The sequence below is a fragment of the Phaenicophaeus curvirostris genome, chromosome 1 (genome assembly GCF_032191515.1).
Source record: "Phaenicophaeus curvirostris isolate KB17595 chromosome 1, BPBGC_Pcur_1.0, whole genome shotgun sequence".
NCBI classification, from domain to species: domain Eukaryota; kingdom Metazoa; phylum Chordata; class Aves; order Cuculiformes; family Cuculidae; genus Phaenicophaeus; species Phaenicophaeus curvirostris.
This window is the reverse complement of record NC_091392.1, coordinates 130,191,171-130,206,096: the sequence shown is the minus strand read 5'-3', so window position 1 is coordinate 130,206,096 and position 14,926 is coordinate 130,191,171. Positions and strand designations below refer to the sequence as shown.

General features: G+C 41.1%; 1 protein-coding gene across 1 annotated transcript; it reads right to left on the bottom strand.

The window, feature by feature from the left end:
* Window positions 1-462: 462 nt before the first annotated feature.
* On the bottom strand, window positions 463-14,687 carry ASB9 (ankyrin repeat and SOCS box containing 9). The gene is made up of 7 exons (XM_069874512.1): window positions 14,349-14,687; window positions 8,423-8,502; window positions 7,163-7,270; window positions 6,100-6,250; window positions 5,741-5,875; window positions 4,597-4,788; window positions 463-2,664 (listed from the first exon to the last, which is right to left on the bottom strand). Exons 1-7 carry the CDS (start codon window positions 14,440-14,442, stop codon window positions 2,540-2,542), a joined length of 885 nt encoding a protein of 294 aa, XP_069730613.1. The 5' UTR covers window positions 14,443-14,687; the 3' UTR covers window positions 463-2,539.
* Between the last annotated feature and the right edge of the window lie 239 nt (window positions 14,688-14,926).

Below are 14,926 nucleotides of genomic sequence, written 5' to 3'. Positions count from 1 at the left end.
ACTGGATGAATGTTGAAAAAATGCATAAAGCTGTAATTCACCAGTGTTGATCACAACTTCTATTAAAATAAATAAGAAAACATACTGAGATTGTACAAGCCAAGCATAAAGAATTCATCCTAATTACAGTTGATCAGAGGGATTCAAGTAAACAGAGTCACACAGAAGAAAAGCAATCTAGAAGCAACACTCTCTCCACCTTTTCAGAGCAATTTTCTCCTGGTATTAGCAGTGTTCCTACAAAGCCATTGGCTGAACCTACAGAATGAGATGCTTAAGGGCAAATGATAAAACTAGAATGTAAAAAATTGGTTCTTCATCACTTAAAATATAATAAGCTGGGTCTTCAGCTTTCAAATGTGTCACTAAAGCCTAAAGCAGGTATTCTTCACTCTTTAGTCTTCAAAAGGTAAGGGCTAGGCTTGTTGTTTGTTTCCTGTCCGTTCAATGCAGATTTAGCTTAACCAAGGCACTGACTTTAGAAGAGTCCACCTTTCCCATCCAAGAACTCTTCCAGCCTATGAAGACAGGTGCCTGTTTTCCTTCCTCATCAGATGGCAAAGTATACAGATGGCCATCTTAAACCAGCCAGTGAATTTTTATATGGCTCAAGTTACGTGTGATGAATTTGGTCAGATCAGCAAAGATCTGTCTCTATCACAAGGGGAGTTATGGGCCTAACTCTGTTTGTCATTTTTTCCCCTTAGGGTACAATTTAGTGTCCCACAAAACCAGCAGATTTGCTTTTGCTGTTCTTAGTCAGCACAAAAAAGCCAAACCATCATACTCGATACCTATAACCAGCAGTCATGTCATCCAGCTGAGCATCTGAATTGTAATTTACATCAAATATATGCATGCAGGTAGCATTTCATCCATTCTTTTAAACTCTCCATATGTGAAAGGAGGCTTGCACTGTGCACACTGGCACGCTAGCAAATATCAGAATGGGTTTGTGTATTTGAAGGCTGCTGGTCTCTTCACATTCAAGATGATGTCTCTGTGTATATCATTGCTTGCGCTAAAGATTTCATCACACTTCTCACACACCAAGCCCATTCTTGCAGGGGACTCCACAGTGAAATGAAAAAGAAGCATCTCCAAAAGCAACAAAGTGCTTGGTCTGCCCCTCTGATGCTGGGGCAATGTGGCAGTAGCCCACAGGGAAGGAGGTGGGTGCACTGCTGCTCCCAGGTAATGCAGATGCACCTGGTTCAGAGCTGGAGAGGGGATAGGGCAGGAGGCACAAGAGCCAGAGATTCAGCATCCTCGCTCCTCCACGTATCAGGCAGACAGTATTCCCATGGGAGCTCTCGGGAGAGCACAGAGTGGTCATAACCGCACTTCGGTTTGTGGCAGCAGGATGTGTTTCTGCAAGGGAAAGCAAAACACACAGTGCTAAAGTTCAGCTGGAAGAAATATTTGTTCTTACTATGTCAGTGGAATAAGAACCACTTGTCATGTTTGTTTGAGGGACACATACACCGAGCCAGCAGCTTAGCAACCAGGAAGGGGGGCAAAATTATCCATTATCTTTTTACTTTGGAATGGATTTTATTTCAGTATTTTCATTACTTGTTTTATTAACACACATTAGAGGTACCATTATTACCACTCCCATGGAAAACACTACAATGATGTGGCACATCTCCAAGAAAATAAATTATCTCACACTTAAGGTGATCTCTTTTCTTGAGTGGGGAAAGGGAATAGAAGTTAATGCACAGTAAGAAATGCTTAGGAAATTTCACCTAACTTTCAGGGCAGAAAGAGGGAGGACTCAATGCCTACAATTTATAACCTGTCAGCTTATTTCCTTGAAAAATAGTATGCTACAAGGAGAAAATATGTAGTACTGAAGTGTAACATCAGGAATAAGGGATTTAGAAATGGATGATTAAAAACTTTACCCCACTGTAGGAGGTGCCACCTGCAGTGACCTACTTGATGTCATGACGGAAACATGAGTTTCAGATACTGGCCTAAATGCAGATGATTGTTGGTTAGTGCTCATATTTAGAAAATAAATAATGTCTATCAGAAGGCCTCTCTTGCTTTGCAGCTCTGTCCAGTTGGATTCCCTTGCCTTGCCTGTACAGCACCCACAGATGACAGGCACGTGTGTGCTGCTTACAGAGAGAATGTAGCTATTCTTAATATTCTTAATATCTCTGTGAAGTGCTGTTAGCGCTGGACCAGGGTGTGTGTTTCTTTGTAAGGGGCTGTCAAACACAAGCCCTCTGAAACTATGCCAGGATACAGAGAATCAAGAGATCTATTTTAAAATGCTGTGCTCATTTTCTACACTTTCCAAGAGGCTCTCAAGTCCCATTTTCAAGCTTCAAATGATGGATTTGCCAGGGGTGGTGGCTATGACGACTGAGTGAGTTGGCCAGCCCTGTGGTTCTTGGACACAGGGCTTTACTTTGTACCAGCAGCTATCATAAATTATCATTGCAGACGTTGGCCATACTGCTGTTGAGAGAACACTTTTCTCAACAAACCTTGCTGTATTAAAGGCACCATTTGGAAATGAAACTTAAACGTGGAGAAGGAAATGTTTCAGCTCATCCGGAAGGAGAAGTCCAGTTATTTTTTGATGCTGCTTGTGTCCAAAGCACCTCCTGATGCACAGACGGCACAACTGCATCAAGGATAGTGGGCCTGGAGAAAGAATCAGGGAAGAAGTTACACATATGGCTTTATCACCCCAAAACTGTAAAGGTGAAACTCTTGGTTGACTCACTCACCACCTTATCTCTACTGCCCTGGCCATGAGCATAGGACTGCTGCCCCCCAGCATCTACGGCATGGGAGGAGAAGAGCTGTGTGTGGAACTGGAACAGGAGAGCAGCAGCTCAGCCGTGGTGGTTGGAAGGTGACTAATCCCTGCAGCACTTCACCAAAGCAATACATGAAACCAGATGGGTGATGGTTGCACTATTCTTCCATGCTGCAACCATTCAAAGAGCCAACTAAGTCAGACATCAGCTGCCCATCAGACATGATCCTAATAGAGGAAGGGCAGGTTGGACAACATGAGCTAAACACTATTCAGCCACAAAATGTCCTTCAGACATTTGTCTTTTCTGATTTTGACTACTGAATTTCACTTAGAAAAATCCCTTACTGCCTGAGCTGTCAGCTCAGCCCAAGCAGCTCTGCAGGGTGTGCCCAAAATGTTTTTTTTTTATCTCAAATAAACAGGACACACACAGTGCTACAAGAGTCAGGAATCTAACACAGCAGGGATTAGAACTCGAAAAGATCATCACTCTGTGTACCATAGATTAGACTGGGAAACCAAATATCTGTTGCTGATACATAACATGCACAACACAACAAGGTTGCTTTGACGCTTTTTTTTGGTGTAATTATTTCAAGCAGGGCCTGGTTCTTCATTTTATTATTCCACTTTTACCTTGGTATAAATCTGTTCATGAAACGAATCACAACAACATGTAACTGAAATAATGAGAGTCATAGACCATAACATCAGCAATTTGTTTAAAATTATGAAAATCCTGATTATTTACTAATGTGTATAGTTTACCATCTGAATGAGAACATCTAAAGAACATCTAAAGAAAGTATGCCTATAATCAGACACAAGAGACCTTGTTCTAATTTTTCTGAAGATCAGTAAGATTTCTCTCCATAATTCATTAAAGTATTCATAACCAACAAAATAAAATGGACTTGGAACTATTTCATTTACAAATAGAAAATAAGCACTTCCTAAAGGTTAAGCCTACAGTTTAATACTGCTGGACTATTCAGCACATGATGTTAGCCTTTAAAAAAAGTCTAGTTTGTAAATACATATACATATATACATATTTGTTACATCATTCTTGTGCAATTTTCCTTAATCCTCACAAAAAAACTAATATAGTGTCTTTCATTTTAAAGATACTTTTGCACCTACATAAGAACTTGACCCAACAATAAAAATAAAGGGCACAGCGCCTTTCAATACATTTTTTTGGCGTTCAGTATAATATGAATGAATAATTTTCTGGTTGAAATTTTGCATTTATGCTGAGACCAATATCAGGCACATATCTGACCATCAGCATACTGTATAACCAAAGATCCCCTTCCTAGCGCTTACCAGCTAGTCTCAACTCCCATCATAGAAGTTTTTCTGCTTGCATTTGTCAGCGTGTTCCAGGTAAAATGCCTTGATTTACTCCATCTCAGAAACAAGGAAACTGAGAGACTCTCACTGAATTCATTGCTTCAGGTAATTAGAAAAAGCCACCGTTACTTTCTAAGAAGCATTTTGCTTGGTTTTTCACCTTAAATTCTATTTTGCCTAATATTGCAAGTTCCATACAACTGTGCCCCAATGCAGTAGATTCACAGCCTGCAGGATGAAAGATGGTTTACTATTGATATCATTACTACTGTTAGTGTGCCACTACAGTCTGACACTAGAAAACATGCTGTCTGTAAGTCAGCAAATGGGAGTAAGCTTAGTTATCTTGCTTCATAGTGCTTGTAGCATGGAATAGCACATTCTTTTGCAGCAGTTTGTGTGCTTTTTCTGTAAGGAATCCCAAGTAAACAAATAAAACAAGTGCTAAGAGGCACCTTCTTTCTGCAGGAAAAGTCGGCCTACGGGGCTGCTGGGTGGGACCAGCTCCATTGGCCTCTTGCCTTCGGCGTTCTTCACCCAAATATCTGCTCCAAAGTCAATCAGCAGCGTCACCAGCTCCACACTGCAATTCCTGGAAGCCACATGCAGAGGGGAGTCCAGACCCTTCCCACTGTTCACATTTGCTCCTGAACACCAAGAGATAATAACGAAGAATAATGACTGTAGTAGCTTATTTCCATTTCTTACACTAGTTGCTATTTCTCTGAATAAACCATACATGCTGTAGCATCCGTCCACAGGTGGATCTCCTTACACTGGGGAATCTGCACAGCCCTCACTGGTTGAGGAAGACTGGGGTTATGACTAAGAAAATGATTCTGGAGAAATAATGCATGAGGAACTCCTTTATCCACAGCCTAAAACATGGATATTTTGAAGAAGGACAAAGATGTAGCTCCAACTATGGCCCATCTTTGGATGATGTACATGATGCTTGCTTATGTTTTCCAAAGCGGCTTTGTTGGTCTATCATTTTTGTACTAGCTATGTGGCTGCTTTAGGTTATATTGCCCCTTTAGTTAGAAGAGATGCACTACTCTAGATTGAAATAAATGGTCATGTATAACTATCCAAGTACTTAGATTCATAGTTGGGTTTCTTTGATGCAAAGTAAATAGTGCTGAACGTTTTTCTGTGTTAGCAATGTTTCATACTTTTTAAGAATTCAGTGGGAATTAAAACATGTTCGCAGAAATAATACGTAAAAATGATTGAGTCAACTGTTTGGGGTAAAGAAGGAGGAAATCAAAAAAAGGGATTTTTTTTCCTGCCCACTTCAAATAACTGTAACATCACACACAGAGACACTGGACAGGATGGTGTTTGTTCAAGGTACCATTGGCCATGTGAAATCCAGAATCCCCCATTAATTTGTTGGGAGTTGTAAAGCTGGGTTCCTGGATCAAGAAGACCCTGGTTATTTTGCTACCCTCTTTAACAGAGAGCTGCCATGAAGAGCAAAACTTTTCCAGGTCTCGAAGCAGGAGTTCCTCCATATCTTTGATGCAAAGAAAATCCAAAGATAGACGTTGCAGAAGATTAAAGTACACCATCCTTTTTTTTTTTTTTGCTTTTTACCTGACTCAAGCAGCTTCTTGGCACAGCTCACTTGCTGGTTCTCACAAGCTACGTAAAGAGGAGTACCCAGGTGCTTGATGTTGTGATCTATATTTACACCATTGGACGCGAGGAATTCTACACATTGCATATGACCTTAAAAAAGATAAAGGAAAAGTCAGCTTCTAGAGAGCAAGCATTTTTTTCAGCTAATCCTCTGTTGGAGTGGTGTAATTTGGTCAAGCTCTGAGTGCTCAGATGAGATACCCTCAGTGAGCACCACATGACCCAGATCAAGAAAATTACCTTCTTTATCCCTCTTTTCTACTTCAAGACATTTCTTGTAACATGAAAAGTGGTGCTGGTGCCCATGAGGTTACCTCTCTTAGCAGCTTCATGGATGGGGGATGCCAAGTCACAGGGTGGGTGTAGGTTGGCTCCGTGCTGGAGCAATAAATTCAAGCAATCCACACTGCCACTGACACAGGCACTGAACAACGGAGTGTGCCAGTCAACAGTAACTCCATTCACCTGGGGAAAGAAACACAATAAGGCTTTTTGTTTGTTTTCTCTGTATTTCAAAATAGATTAATTTTATTCAGTTTCTCAACAGAAAATAGGGTTCTAAATAATTTTTATTTAATTTCTTGCAAAAAAATGCCTACTGCTTCTGAGGATAACAAGTTTTTCTTAAAAAAAAAAATCAGTAAGAAAAAACTTTGGAAAAATTGCCCCCAGGTCTGCTGCAAAAGAATGTTTAACCAGTGCCACTCTGGGGTGTTGAGGGAGTTACCAAGTTACAGAATTATATGTGTCCCTATTTCTCAGTTATCTCAGCCAAAAAATATTTGACCATGGTTTTGTCCTAAAATTGTTCATTGTTAGCTGAAAGTGTGCAGCCCACCCTTTTCTACAAGATTTTAAAGTCATATGTGTATAATTAGTTAATTTATTTAATCACTATAATTTTAACATTAGCTTGAAAAATAGAGGCCATGAGATGCCAGTTTCACTATCATATTTGCATGGTTTTTTTCCATTGTCTTCTGATTTTATAGTTAATTGATCCTAACAGTCTTACACCTCTACTTAAGGCTCTGTATTGACACCAATAGGATTAGTGTGTGCAGAAAATAAAATGCACCCATAATTGTTGCATTATTATAAACCCTTTCCAAGTGAATCTTCCCCTTATTCTTTCAGTAAATTATGAGAACATTGCACCATCATCTAAATAATAATAGTAACTGGTGTTTATAACTGTAGTTTTTGGACTCTTTCATCAAGAACTGCATTTTACAACACATGTACTTTAAGCTTAAGTAAGTACAGAGTGTAAATCACAGTGATACACTGTCATGAAATAGTACATCACTTAGTATTAAAAAGTGTTAATACAGCATACTAATACTGGAGACAATGGTCTGTCCATCATTCACTCACCTGAGCACCGTGTTTTAATAGGACACTGGCACAAGCAGCATGACCCCCTAAGCAGGCTTCATGGAGAGGAGACACCTGATCAGCTGTAACAAGATTCACATCACTCCCCTGATGAATTAATAGAAAATATCATTACAACCAACTGCTTAAACCCCCATACAAACCAAAAAAAAACCCTTAAAACTTTATGTAACCACACCTTCCTCAACTGCCTGGAGTTGTTCATCTCAAAAGGTTAACAGAGAAAAAGGCTGTGATGCTTTGGCTGGAATGGATGTTGCACAGCATACCAGAGGTCATGCCTTCTACGTGCTGCTCATTGGTGCAGAAAGCTGCAGGCAGTGGACTGTCCAATGGGACAATGCAGACATCCTTTTAGGAATTCAGCATAATTTTATTTCTACTAGACTATGAATAACAAACTCTGAAATAAAAAAAAGTACTTTAAAAATTGCTGCTATGGTTCTTGGCAAGGTCATGACTGCTGCCTTCTTACATCAGTGCTCAAGCATTCTGACCTCCTGCCTGTTGAGTCTGTGGCTGTCTGACTGGGTCAAATCCTGAAATGCTTTTAAGGTGTTTTCTGATCTTTGGTCAGAGCATGGTGTGCTTTGAAGGAAATCCAGCCCTCCATTAGAAACCGTTGGTTTGATTCTACCGGATCTGTTGTTTCTAGCAATCTTGGTACTCTGGAAGGTAAAGCTGGAAGAGTTTATATCTTCCCAGTAACTTTTCCCTTCCCAGTAACTTCCCCACAGGATAAACCCAAGAAATTCTAAGAAACAGAGCAGTGAAGTTCAGAAATCACTTCTCCCTAGCCACACCCTTCTACAGTGGGAGGAGGGGTCCAACATACTCTCAGGCACTTTAGGGGATGTATGGGTGGCTGAATTGAAACTTCAACAGGAGCCTTGTCTGGGTCTAGAGCTGCCCCCTTGCTGGAGCACAAAACACTGCTCGCAGACACAGGTTTGCAGGAGGAATCTCCACGTTGGCTGGAGATACCAGCAACAGGATCCCGACCAGCAACCGCAATCCCATTATCAGAGGACGACCCAGAATATTTTAATACATATCATCTTAGTGCACAGGGCTTGTGCTAGACATGGAACTGCTTGTAGAAAAAAAAAATCTGTTTTACACATGTAACATTCTGGTTAACATGATTTTCTCACCCTGGAGGTTTCACAGTAAAGCATGGACTGCATTCAACAACTGAACGAACCCAGCAGAGATTATATCAATCGAGCAGAGGGCTACCTGTTTGATGAGTTTCTTCAGAGTAAGCAGACGCCCATGGATAGAGGCATCATGTAAAGGAGAGCAGTCTGAAACAAAGTCTGTATAAAGAGAAAGACAGGAAAAAGGCTAACAGCTCTGTGGACTGTTTCATCAGTGTTTTTTACTTCAGCTGTGTGACCCCAGTAAACCTCTCTAATTTATTATACGAGCTATCAGGCTTTCCTTGGAGCAGCTGCCGGGAGGAAGAGAGATTTCTCTCTGGGTGAGTTTTTAACACATCTCATGTAGGAGCTGAGCAGCTGTGCTCCCCTTCAGAAGATGTGAGAGGGATTTGCAGAACATCACCTTGCTCTGACTGATCCTGTCCTTTGCTTTGAACTATTTCCAGAGCTTTTGTTTTTACAAGCTCATTACACTTTACCAATTAGCTCTATGTTTTGGAGAGGGTATGGCTGCTAAATCATTTATCTCTGTTAAGAGCTGGACTAAAGTCAACAATACCTAGCAAGAGAAGGTACCAAAGTACAAGGAGATAAGTTGTGTTACCAGTTGAATTTGCCTTTCAGTTTTCAGTGTTTGCTGTTTGCCTGTGCAGCAGTACATTTTAGGTAGTAATAGTATTATCTGTGTTTTTGAAACCACAAAAAGAGGTACAGCATGTATATAACCACACAAATATTAATAGAACTAGCTCTTCAGTATTATAAATTTTATGGCTCGGAGCCAGCTAACAATAAACCTTCTGGGAAACATTTCCCTCCTTCAGCATTCATTGCCTCAAAACCCAGTGTATTCTACATTAACTGCCCAGGTTCCCTGTGGGAAGGAAGAGAAGCATTTCCAGAGGGCATGTAACCCAACTTCTTTTAGAAATACATTTTGCTACTCTTCGGGGACATCCCAGTCTCCTTCCACTAACTACAGAGAAAATTCCAATGACTGACTTGGACAAGTTGCTGAGATTTTAAGGGATGATACTAGATCATGTGCATGGAACAGGATGCTTAACAGTGAGAAGTCTGCCTTCGGCAATAAAACCTAGTAGGCCACCATAATTCTTTAGAATAATTATTACAGATTAGCTGATGATGTCAGTGCTTATGTAAAACCTGTAGATCTTGTCTCGTGTATGAATGTGCATGAGAGAGCTGAACTCCTTGTGGCCAATATCCTATCACTTCTGGCTATCCCATGACATGCTTGAATGGGGTGACAACAAACCATGTTAGCCATTTTCTAGGCTGTTGGGCTACTGCTTTCACCTGCAAGCGTGCTTAGTAAAGGACATTACATTTAAGCAAGATAAGATCTAGTATAGCAAGATTTACAGTGGTTTTGTGAATGAAAAATTCTTCACTAAGCAAATCTCAACCAGAAGATAGTGGTATCTGAAATCTGTTGTTTATCACACACAGAAGATCTTCGCTTACATAAATGTGTTAGGTAGGAGCATGACTTTTTGCTCGTGTAACGGCTGTGCAATACATCTATGAGTATGCAATAAATTTGCCTAGAGTTGTTCATGTAGGCAAAAGGATGTTTCTGTTACTACTACACACTATTTTTGAGCCACTTGACGTATATCACAATGCTAATCTGAATTTCACACTTTTGCAAATATGTACACGTTGTATCTTACTTTCTCGGAACAATAGCTCATTGATAGACTGAACTAGGGTAAATTTTAGTGTTTCCCTTTGTGGTAACCAAAAATGTCTCCATTACAAGCAGCTTTTCAATTTGTTAGCAGTCACATACACATCACGAGAGGGAACCCAGCTTGTTCCTGTGATAGATCTTATTAAGTAATTAAATAAAAACCTAGCAGAATAATCAGGACTTCACCTCTTGTAACTTCCCTGACAATGCTTCAGCATGCTCCCAGCTCAGAGTACTAATCCAGCGACATCCTAGAAATAACCTTAGGGTAGATTTGAGTCCTGAAGGAGGATGAGCTGTGGGTGGGAGGAGGCCCTTAGAAAAGAGTTCTCATCAGGAATGATTGGACAAGCAGTTGATTCATTATTTTCTACATTCCTCCACTTTTCCCTGTCTCCGATTATGACTGCTACTTAGTTAGGAGAAGGGGAAGGGGGAGGGCTTATATAAAATACTACATCATTCACTGGTTTATGCTAGGTTTATCTTTACTTGATCTAAGTTATCGGTGGACGCACCTTGGGGCCAGAAAGGAGGTTTACTTTGTATCTGGCAGGGACTGACAATTACTAGAGACAGAAAGCAGACCTGGCAGCTGAAGCTTCTGTTACTTGATCAGCATATCCTGCAGATGGATGCAGTTCAAACAGCTATCAGCTTTGAATTCTGAAGGAGAGATGCCTTGGAGTGCAGGCTGGGAGGGACCATCAGCCCTGGGACCATTAGACCTGCACAGCCACAAGGCACAGTGTCCTTCCTGCACTCTCTGGGAAGAAAACTGTGGATTTGGGTCTCTGCTTGCCTCCTTCTGTTTTCCATGGCCCATATCCCACAACAAACATGTAATTCTAGTAGGTTCACAGTTATCCTCAGCTTTAGCAAATGGGCAGACATTTCCAGAAGCTGTGGTTCTGATCTCATAAGGTTAACCAAACTATGGTACAATTATTAAAGCACAGTATTATTAGTTGACTAAAATAGCTTTTCTTTAAGTGATGTGTGTCAAATGATGCTTGTCTGACTGTGCTGTTGTTCTTGCTGATCCTGCCTATGTTACCACTGGTTGAGTTTCCAGGCTCCAAAAAAAGCTTTTTATCTTCCGATTTAGAAATGAATGCCACTGCCCAATCTGCATGAGTTGCAGAAGAATCCTGTTTATTTTAATTCTAAAAATTCAGGAACAAGTTTTCTGAGCTTCAGCTTGTTCTTTTTTTGGCCAAATATAGGTGGGGTTTTGTGTAAACTACTAAGTTGTTATAATAGTGTGTGAGCACTCATGTGACAAGGCAGGAGGTGCATGGTCATGCCATCACATCCATGTGCAAAATTTGTCCCTTCAGTACTTGCTTGAGAGAAGACAGGTTTCTACTCAGGCTCTAAAAAAGAGCAAGACCAGACCATAGCCATCTATAGATTGGCCATTAGCTTGCAATTTTGCAAAGTCTTAACAACAAATTAAAAGGTTGACCACATAACCATCAAAATGAGAGCAGAAAATAAAAAGATGTGCCAACATATCGTAATCCAGCTGGGAATTCTATACTGAGAGAAACAAGGCTTTAATTCTAAATAGCAGTGGAGATGCTTAGTAACTTCACATTAGTCTTGGATGCATTGGGAAGAAGTGGTCTAAAGGCCTGTCTGATCACTAATTGCCACAACAGGCTTCCAAATCTGACACCATGAACAGCATGGCCTTGACCTGCTGTTTTTCCTGCTCTAGCTCTGTTTGAAGCAAACACTTCTACCCTGAAGCAATGCTGGGGAGGCAGCCTCCCTGCAGGGAAGGTGAATTTCTCTAGTTCCTGCACCCAGGCCTTCACCCTCCAGCAAAACACAGTTTCCTTTTGATGCCTGCTCCAGGATGGAGCTTGTGTTTCTTGCCTGGACAAGGAGGGAGGCTGTAGCTCACTCTTCCCTTCTGCATAGCAGAGAAGTCACTCCATCCGTAATAGAAATTATCAGTGTTGACATCATTGACAGGCATTGATTAAAGCCTCCAATGGTAACTGGCCATGGACTTTTAAAATCCTGAAATAGTGACTTTCAGTGAAGTCCTCGAAACACTTTGCCCACTGAAGCTGCCTGGCAAGGAGCAAGGCTGGTGGAGCAAGGCTGGTGTACCCAGGTGTCATAGCTGTGTTCACTCTATGTACCACTAGAGCATCAAGGATTTCTAATTGTTAAAAATACGTACAGCTGCCCTACCACAGAAGAATGAGTCCGTTTATCCAAATTTAAAATTTACCCATGCCTTAGTCCACAGGCAAGCTGAGCCAGTCCTCAATAGTTTTAACATCTACAGATCCAAAACCCCACTGGCTTTCAGTGGTATTGGGTCACGTAGCTCTCCTTTCACAGTTGAAAGTCCCAGACAGACCAGAGGTTATGCTGAACTTCTGGTCAAATTTGATTGCACTGCCATCACTTGGGCACATGGACACTGGCACAGTGTTGTATATAAAGGGAGCCTTATAGGAATAACCACAAAAATGTACAAACCCTGACTGCCCCCGGTGGACTAGAAAGCATTCACTGGACCTTTCTAAAAGAGAACTTGTTTTTGTGGTGACAGCTGACAGTATCTTTTTCCAGCTTCTAAATGTGAAGAGTGTTTCATGCTGCAGGTCTGTCCCCAGGCTGGTTTCTTTCCATAGCGGTCACGCTCCATACAGCTTGCGAGGGGCTTTGAAATCCTTTCATCAGAGGTATGCTCTTGCATACACATATGCCTATGGCATTACATATAACAGTATTATAAATGGTATTTTTTGTATTCTAAGGCTTCCCCTAAAGTTTGTGATATACATAGCCCAAGCCAGCTACATTCCTTCTGTAAATCACCAGCAGAAATTATCATCTCTGCTAAGGAGCAGCCGGGCAAAAAAGGAATGGACTGAACTTTGAATCTCAAAGGACCAAATTATCTGTGCGTAGCAGTGTGGCAGGTGGGCTCCCATCCTTCCAGCCTCTATCTTGCTGGAGCTCATTTCCAGTATGGACCTGCTTCAATTAACACTGTTAATAATATCACTGTCCTTTCTCTCCCACACCAGACTCAGGATGCAAATATGTGACACAGCAGATACACTGATAATCTTAGCATTATGGTTTTAGAGTCTTAATTTTTGATTTGGTATGAATGGAAGTATCCTGAACATCCCAGGAAAAGAGTAAGGGCAGTGCAAATTCACATTATCTTAATTTACTTCATTCCCTCTGCACTTGCCATATGCTGAAGGAGTAGCTTCTCAAAAAACAGACCTACAGGGAGCACGTCCAGGTAAACAGTTATGTGAAGTTAAATTACTTGTCTTTTGTCACCATGTCATATTTTCAATAGCTCTGGGCTGTACAACAGGGTACCGATAAGATTGAAGCTATTTGTCTGAATAACTGTTCACTTATCACCACAACAACATTGGTTACAAGTGACTGTACTGCCGTGGCCATTGCAGAACTTGCTAGGGCTGGCGGCTTGGATTATATAACAATACTTTGGTCTGCTCATCTGAAAGGCAAAAGCAAAAAAATAGGAAAAAAATGAAAAAGAAAGAAGAAAGAAGAATGAAGGAAGAAGATAAAAGGAAAAAGGAAAAAAATAGGAAAAAGAAAGAAAAAGAAAAAGGAAAGAAAAAAGAAAAAGAAAAAAGAAAAAGAAAAAAGAAAAAAGGAAAAAGAAAAAGAAAAAGAAAAAGAAAAAGAAAAAGAAAAAGAAAAAGAAAAAGAAAAAGAAAAAGAAAAAGAAAAAGAAAAAGAAAAAGAAAAAGAAAAAGAAAAAGAAAAAGAAAAAGAAAAAGAAAAAAGGAAAAAGAAAAGGGAAAGAGAAAAGGAAAAAGATAAAGAAGAAAGGAGGGGAGAAAAGGAAGGAGGAAGGAAAGGAAAAGAAATAATGAAAAGAGGAACTGAACCAGTGCTGAGCTTCCAGCTGTCACTAATCTAAGCCAAATAAGGCACGTTACACCTTTTACAGCGTGCTGTGGCACAAGTGCTGCATTTGTTTCTGCTTGTACAAACTGCAATAAGGAGTCAGACGATTTTTTGTGATGCAACGAAAAAAGAAAAATCAACCAAACAAAACCCCACCAAATTCAGTATCAAATAGGCACAGCTTATCAAAATTACTTCTGAAGTGCAAGGGCATGGGGACATTGTGTGGGACTGGCTGTGGATATGCAGTGTCAGTAGGACACGAGGATGAGCATGCCACCATAGCCTAACCCTATCCTTTGCTGCTGCTGCTGGCAGAGGTGGAGGCTGACGATGAGGCAGGAGCTTTACTTACCCCTCATCAGTGTGTTTGGTAGAGACATTGCAGATGCCTGGCCTCCGGCTTCTTGCAATTTGCTGGCATTTTGGTTTGTTCCCTCATCATCCATCTCAGCCCCGTCTCTCCAATTTCTGGTTTTTCACTTCACAGCCGGTCTCAAGAGTTCAAATTCCAACATCCCTAGTGAGCCCCCAGCATTGGGAGTAATTTATTAAGCAGACTCTGTGTGCACGAGTCAAACAGTCTTGCAGCAGACTGGGTGCTGCCAGCACTTTGTGCAGAAACTTGAGTACCTGGGCTGGGGTTTAACGAAACAACTCTCTGACTGCCTGGGGAGGCAGCCAGCAATTCGGCGAAGCGAAAGATGTGCCTGATGTCACATCCTCCCCAACACAGCGTCCAATCGGGGCACCCGCTGTCCGTTTTTATCAGGAAGGAAATTCTTACTTTGCCAAAAAAACAAGACAGAAAGAGCCCGTTCAACTAGTTGAGCAAACTCTGCCTGGAGGGGATTTGCAAAGAAAAGCCGCAGAGATAGAGCACACGTGGATCCGCACTAGTCCTGAGCAAGTTGTTTGCAGGCAACTTTTCTG

Coding starts and splice junctions, on each gene's coding strand:
- ASB9 (XM_069874512.1), bottom strand. CDS start 14,442: ATGGATGATGAGGGAACAAACCAAAATGCCAGCAAATTGCAAGAAGCC. Junction 7,271..8,422: donor TGAAGAAACTCATCAAACAG/GTAGCCCTCTGC, acceptor TTAATTCATCAG/GGGAGTGATGTGAATCTTGT. Junction 4,789..5,740: donor CAAGAAGCTGCTTGAGTCAG/GTAAAAAGCAAA, acceptor CTTGGTGTTCAG/GAGCAAATGTGAACAGTGGG.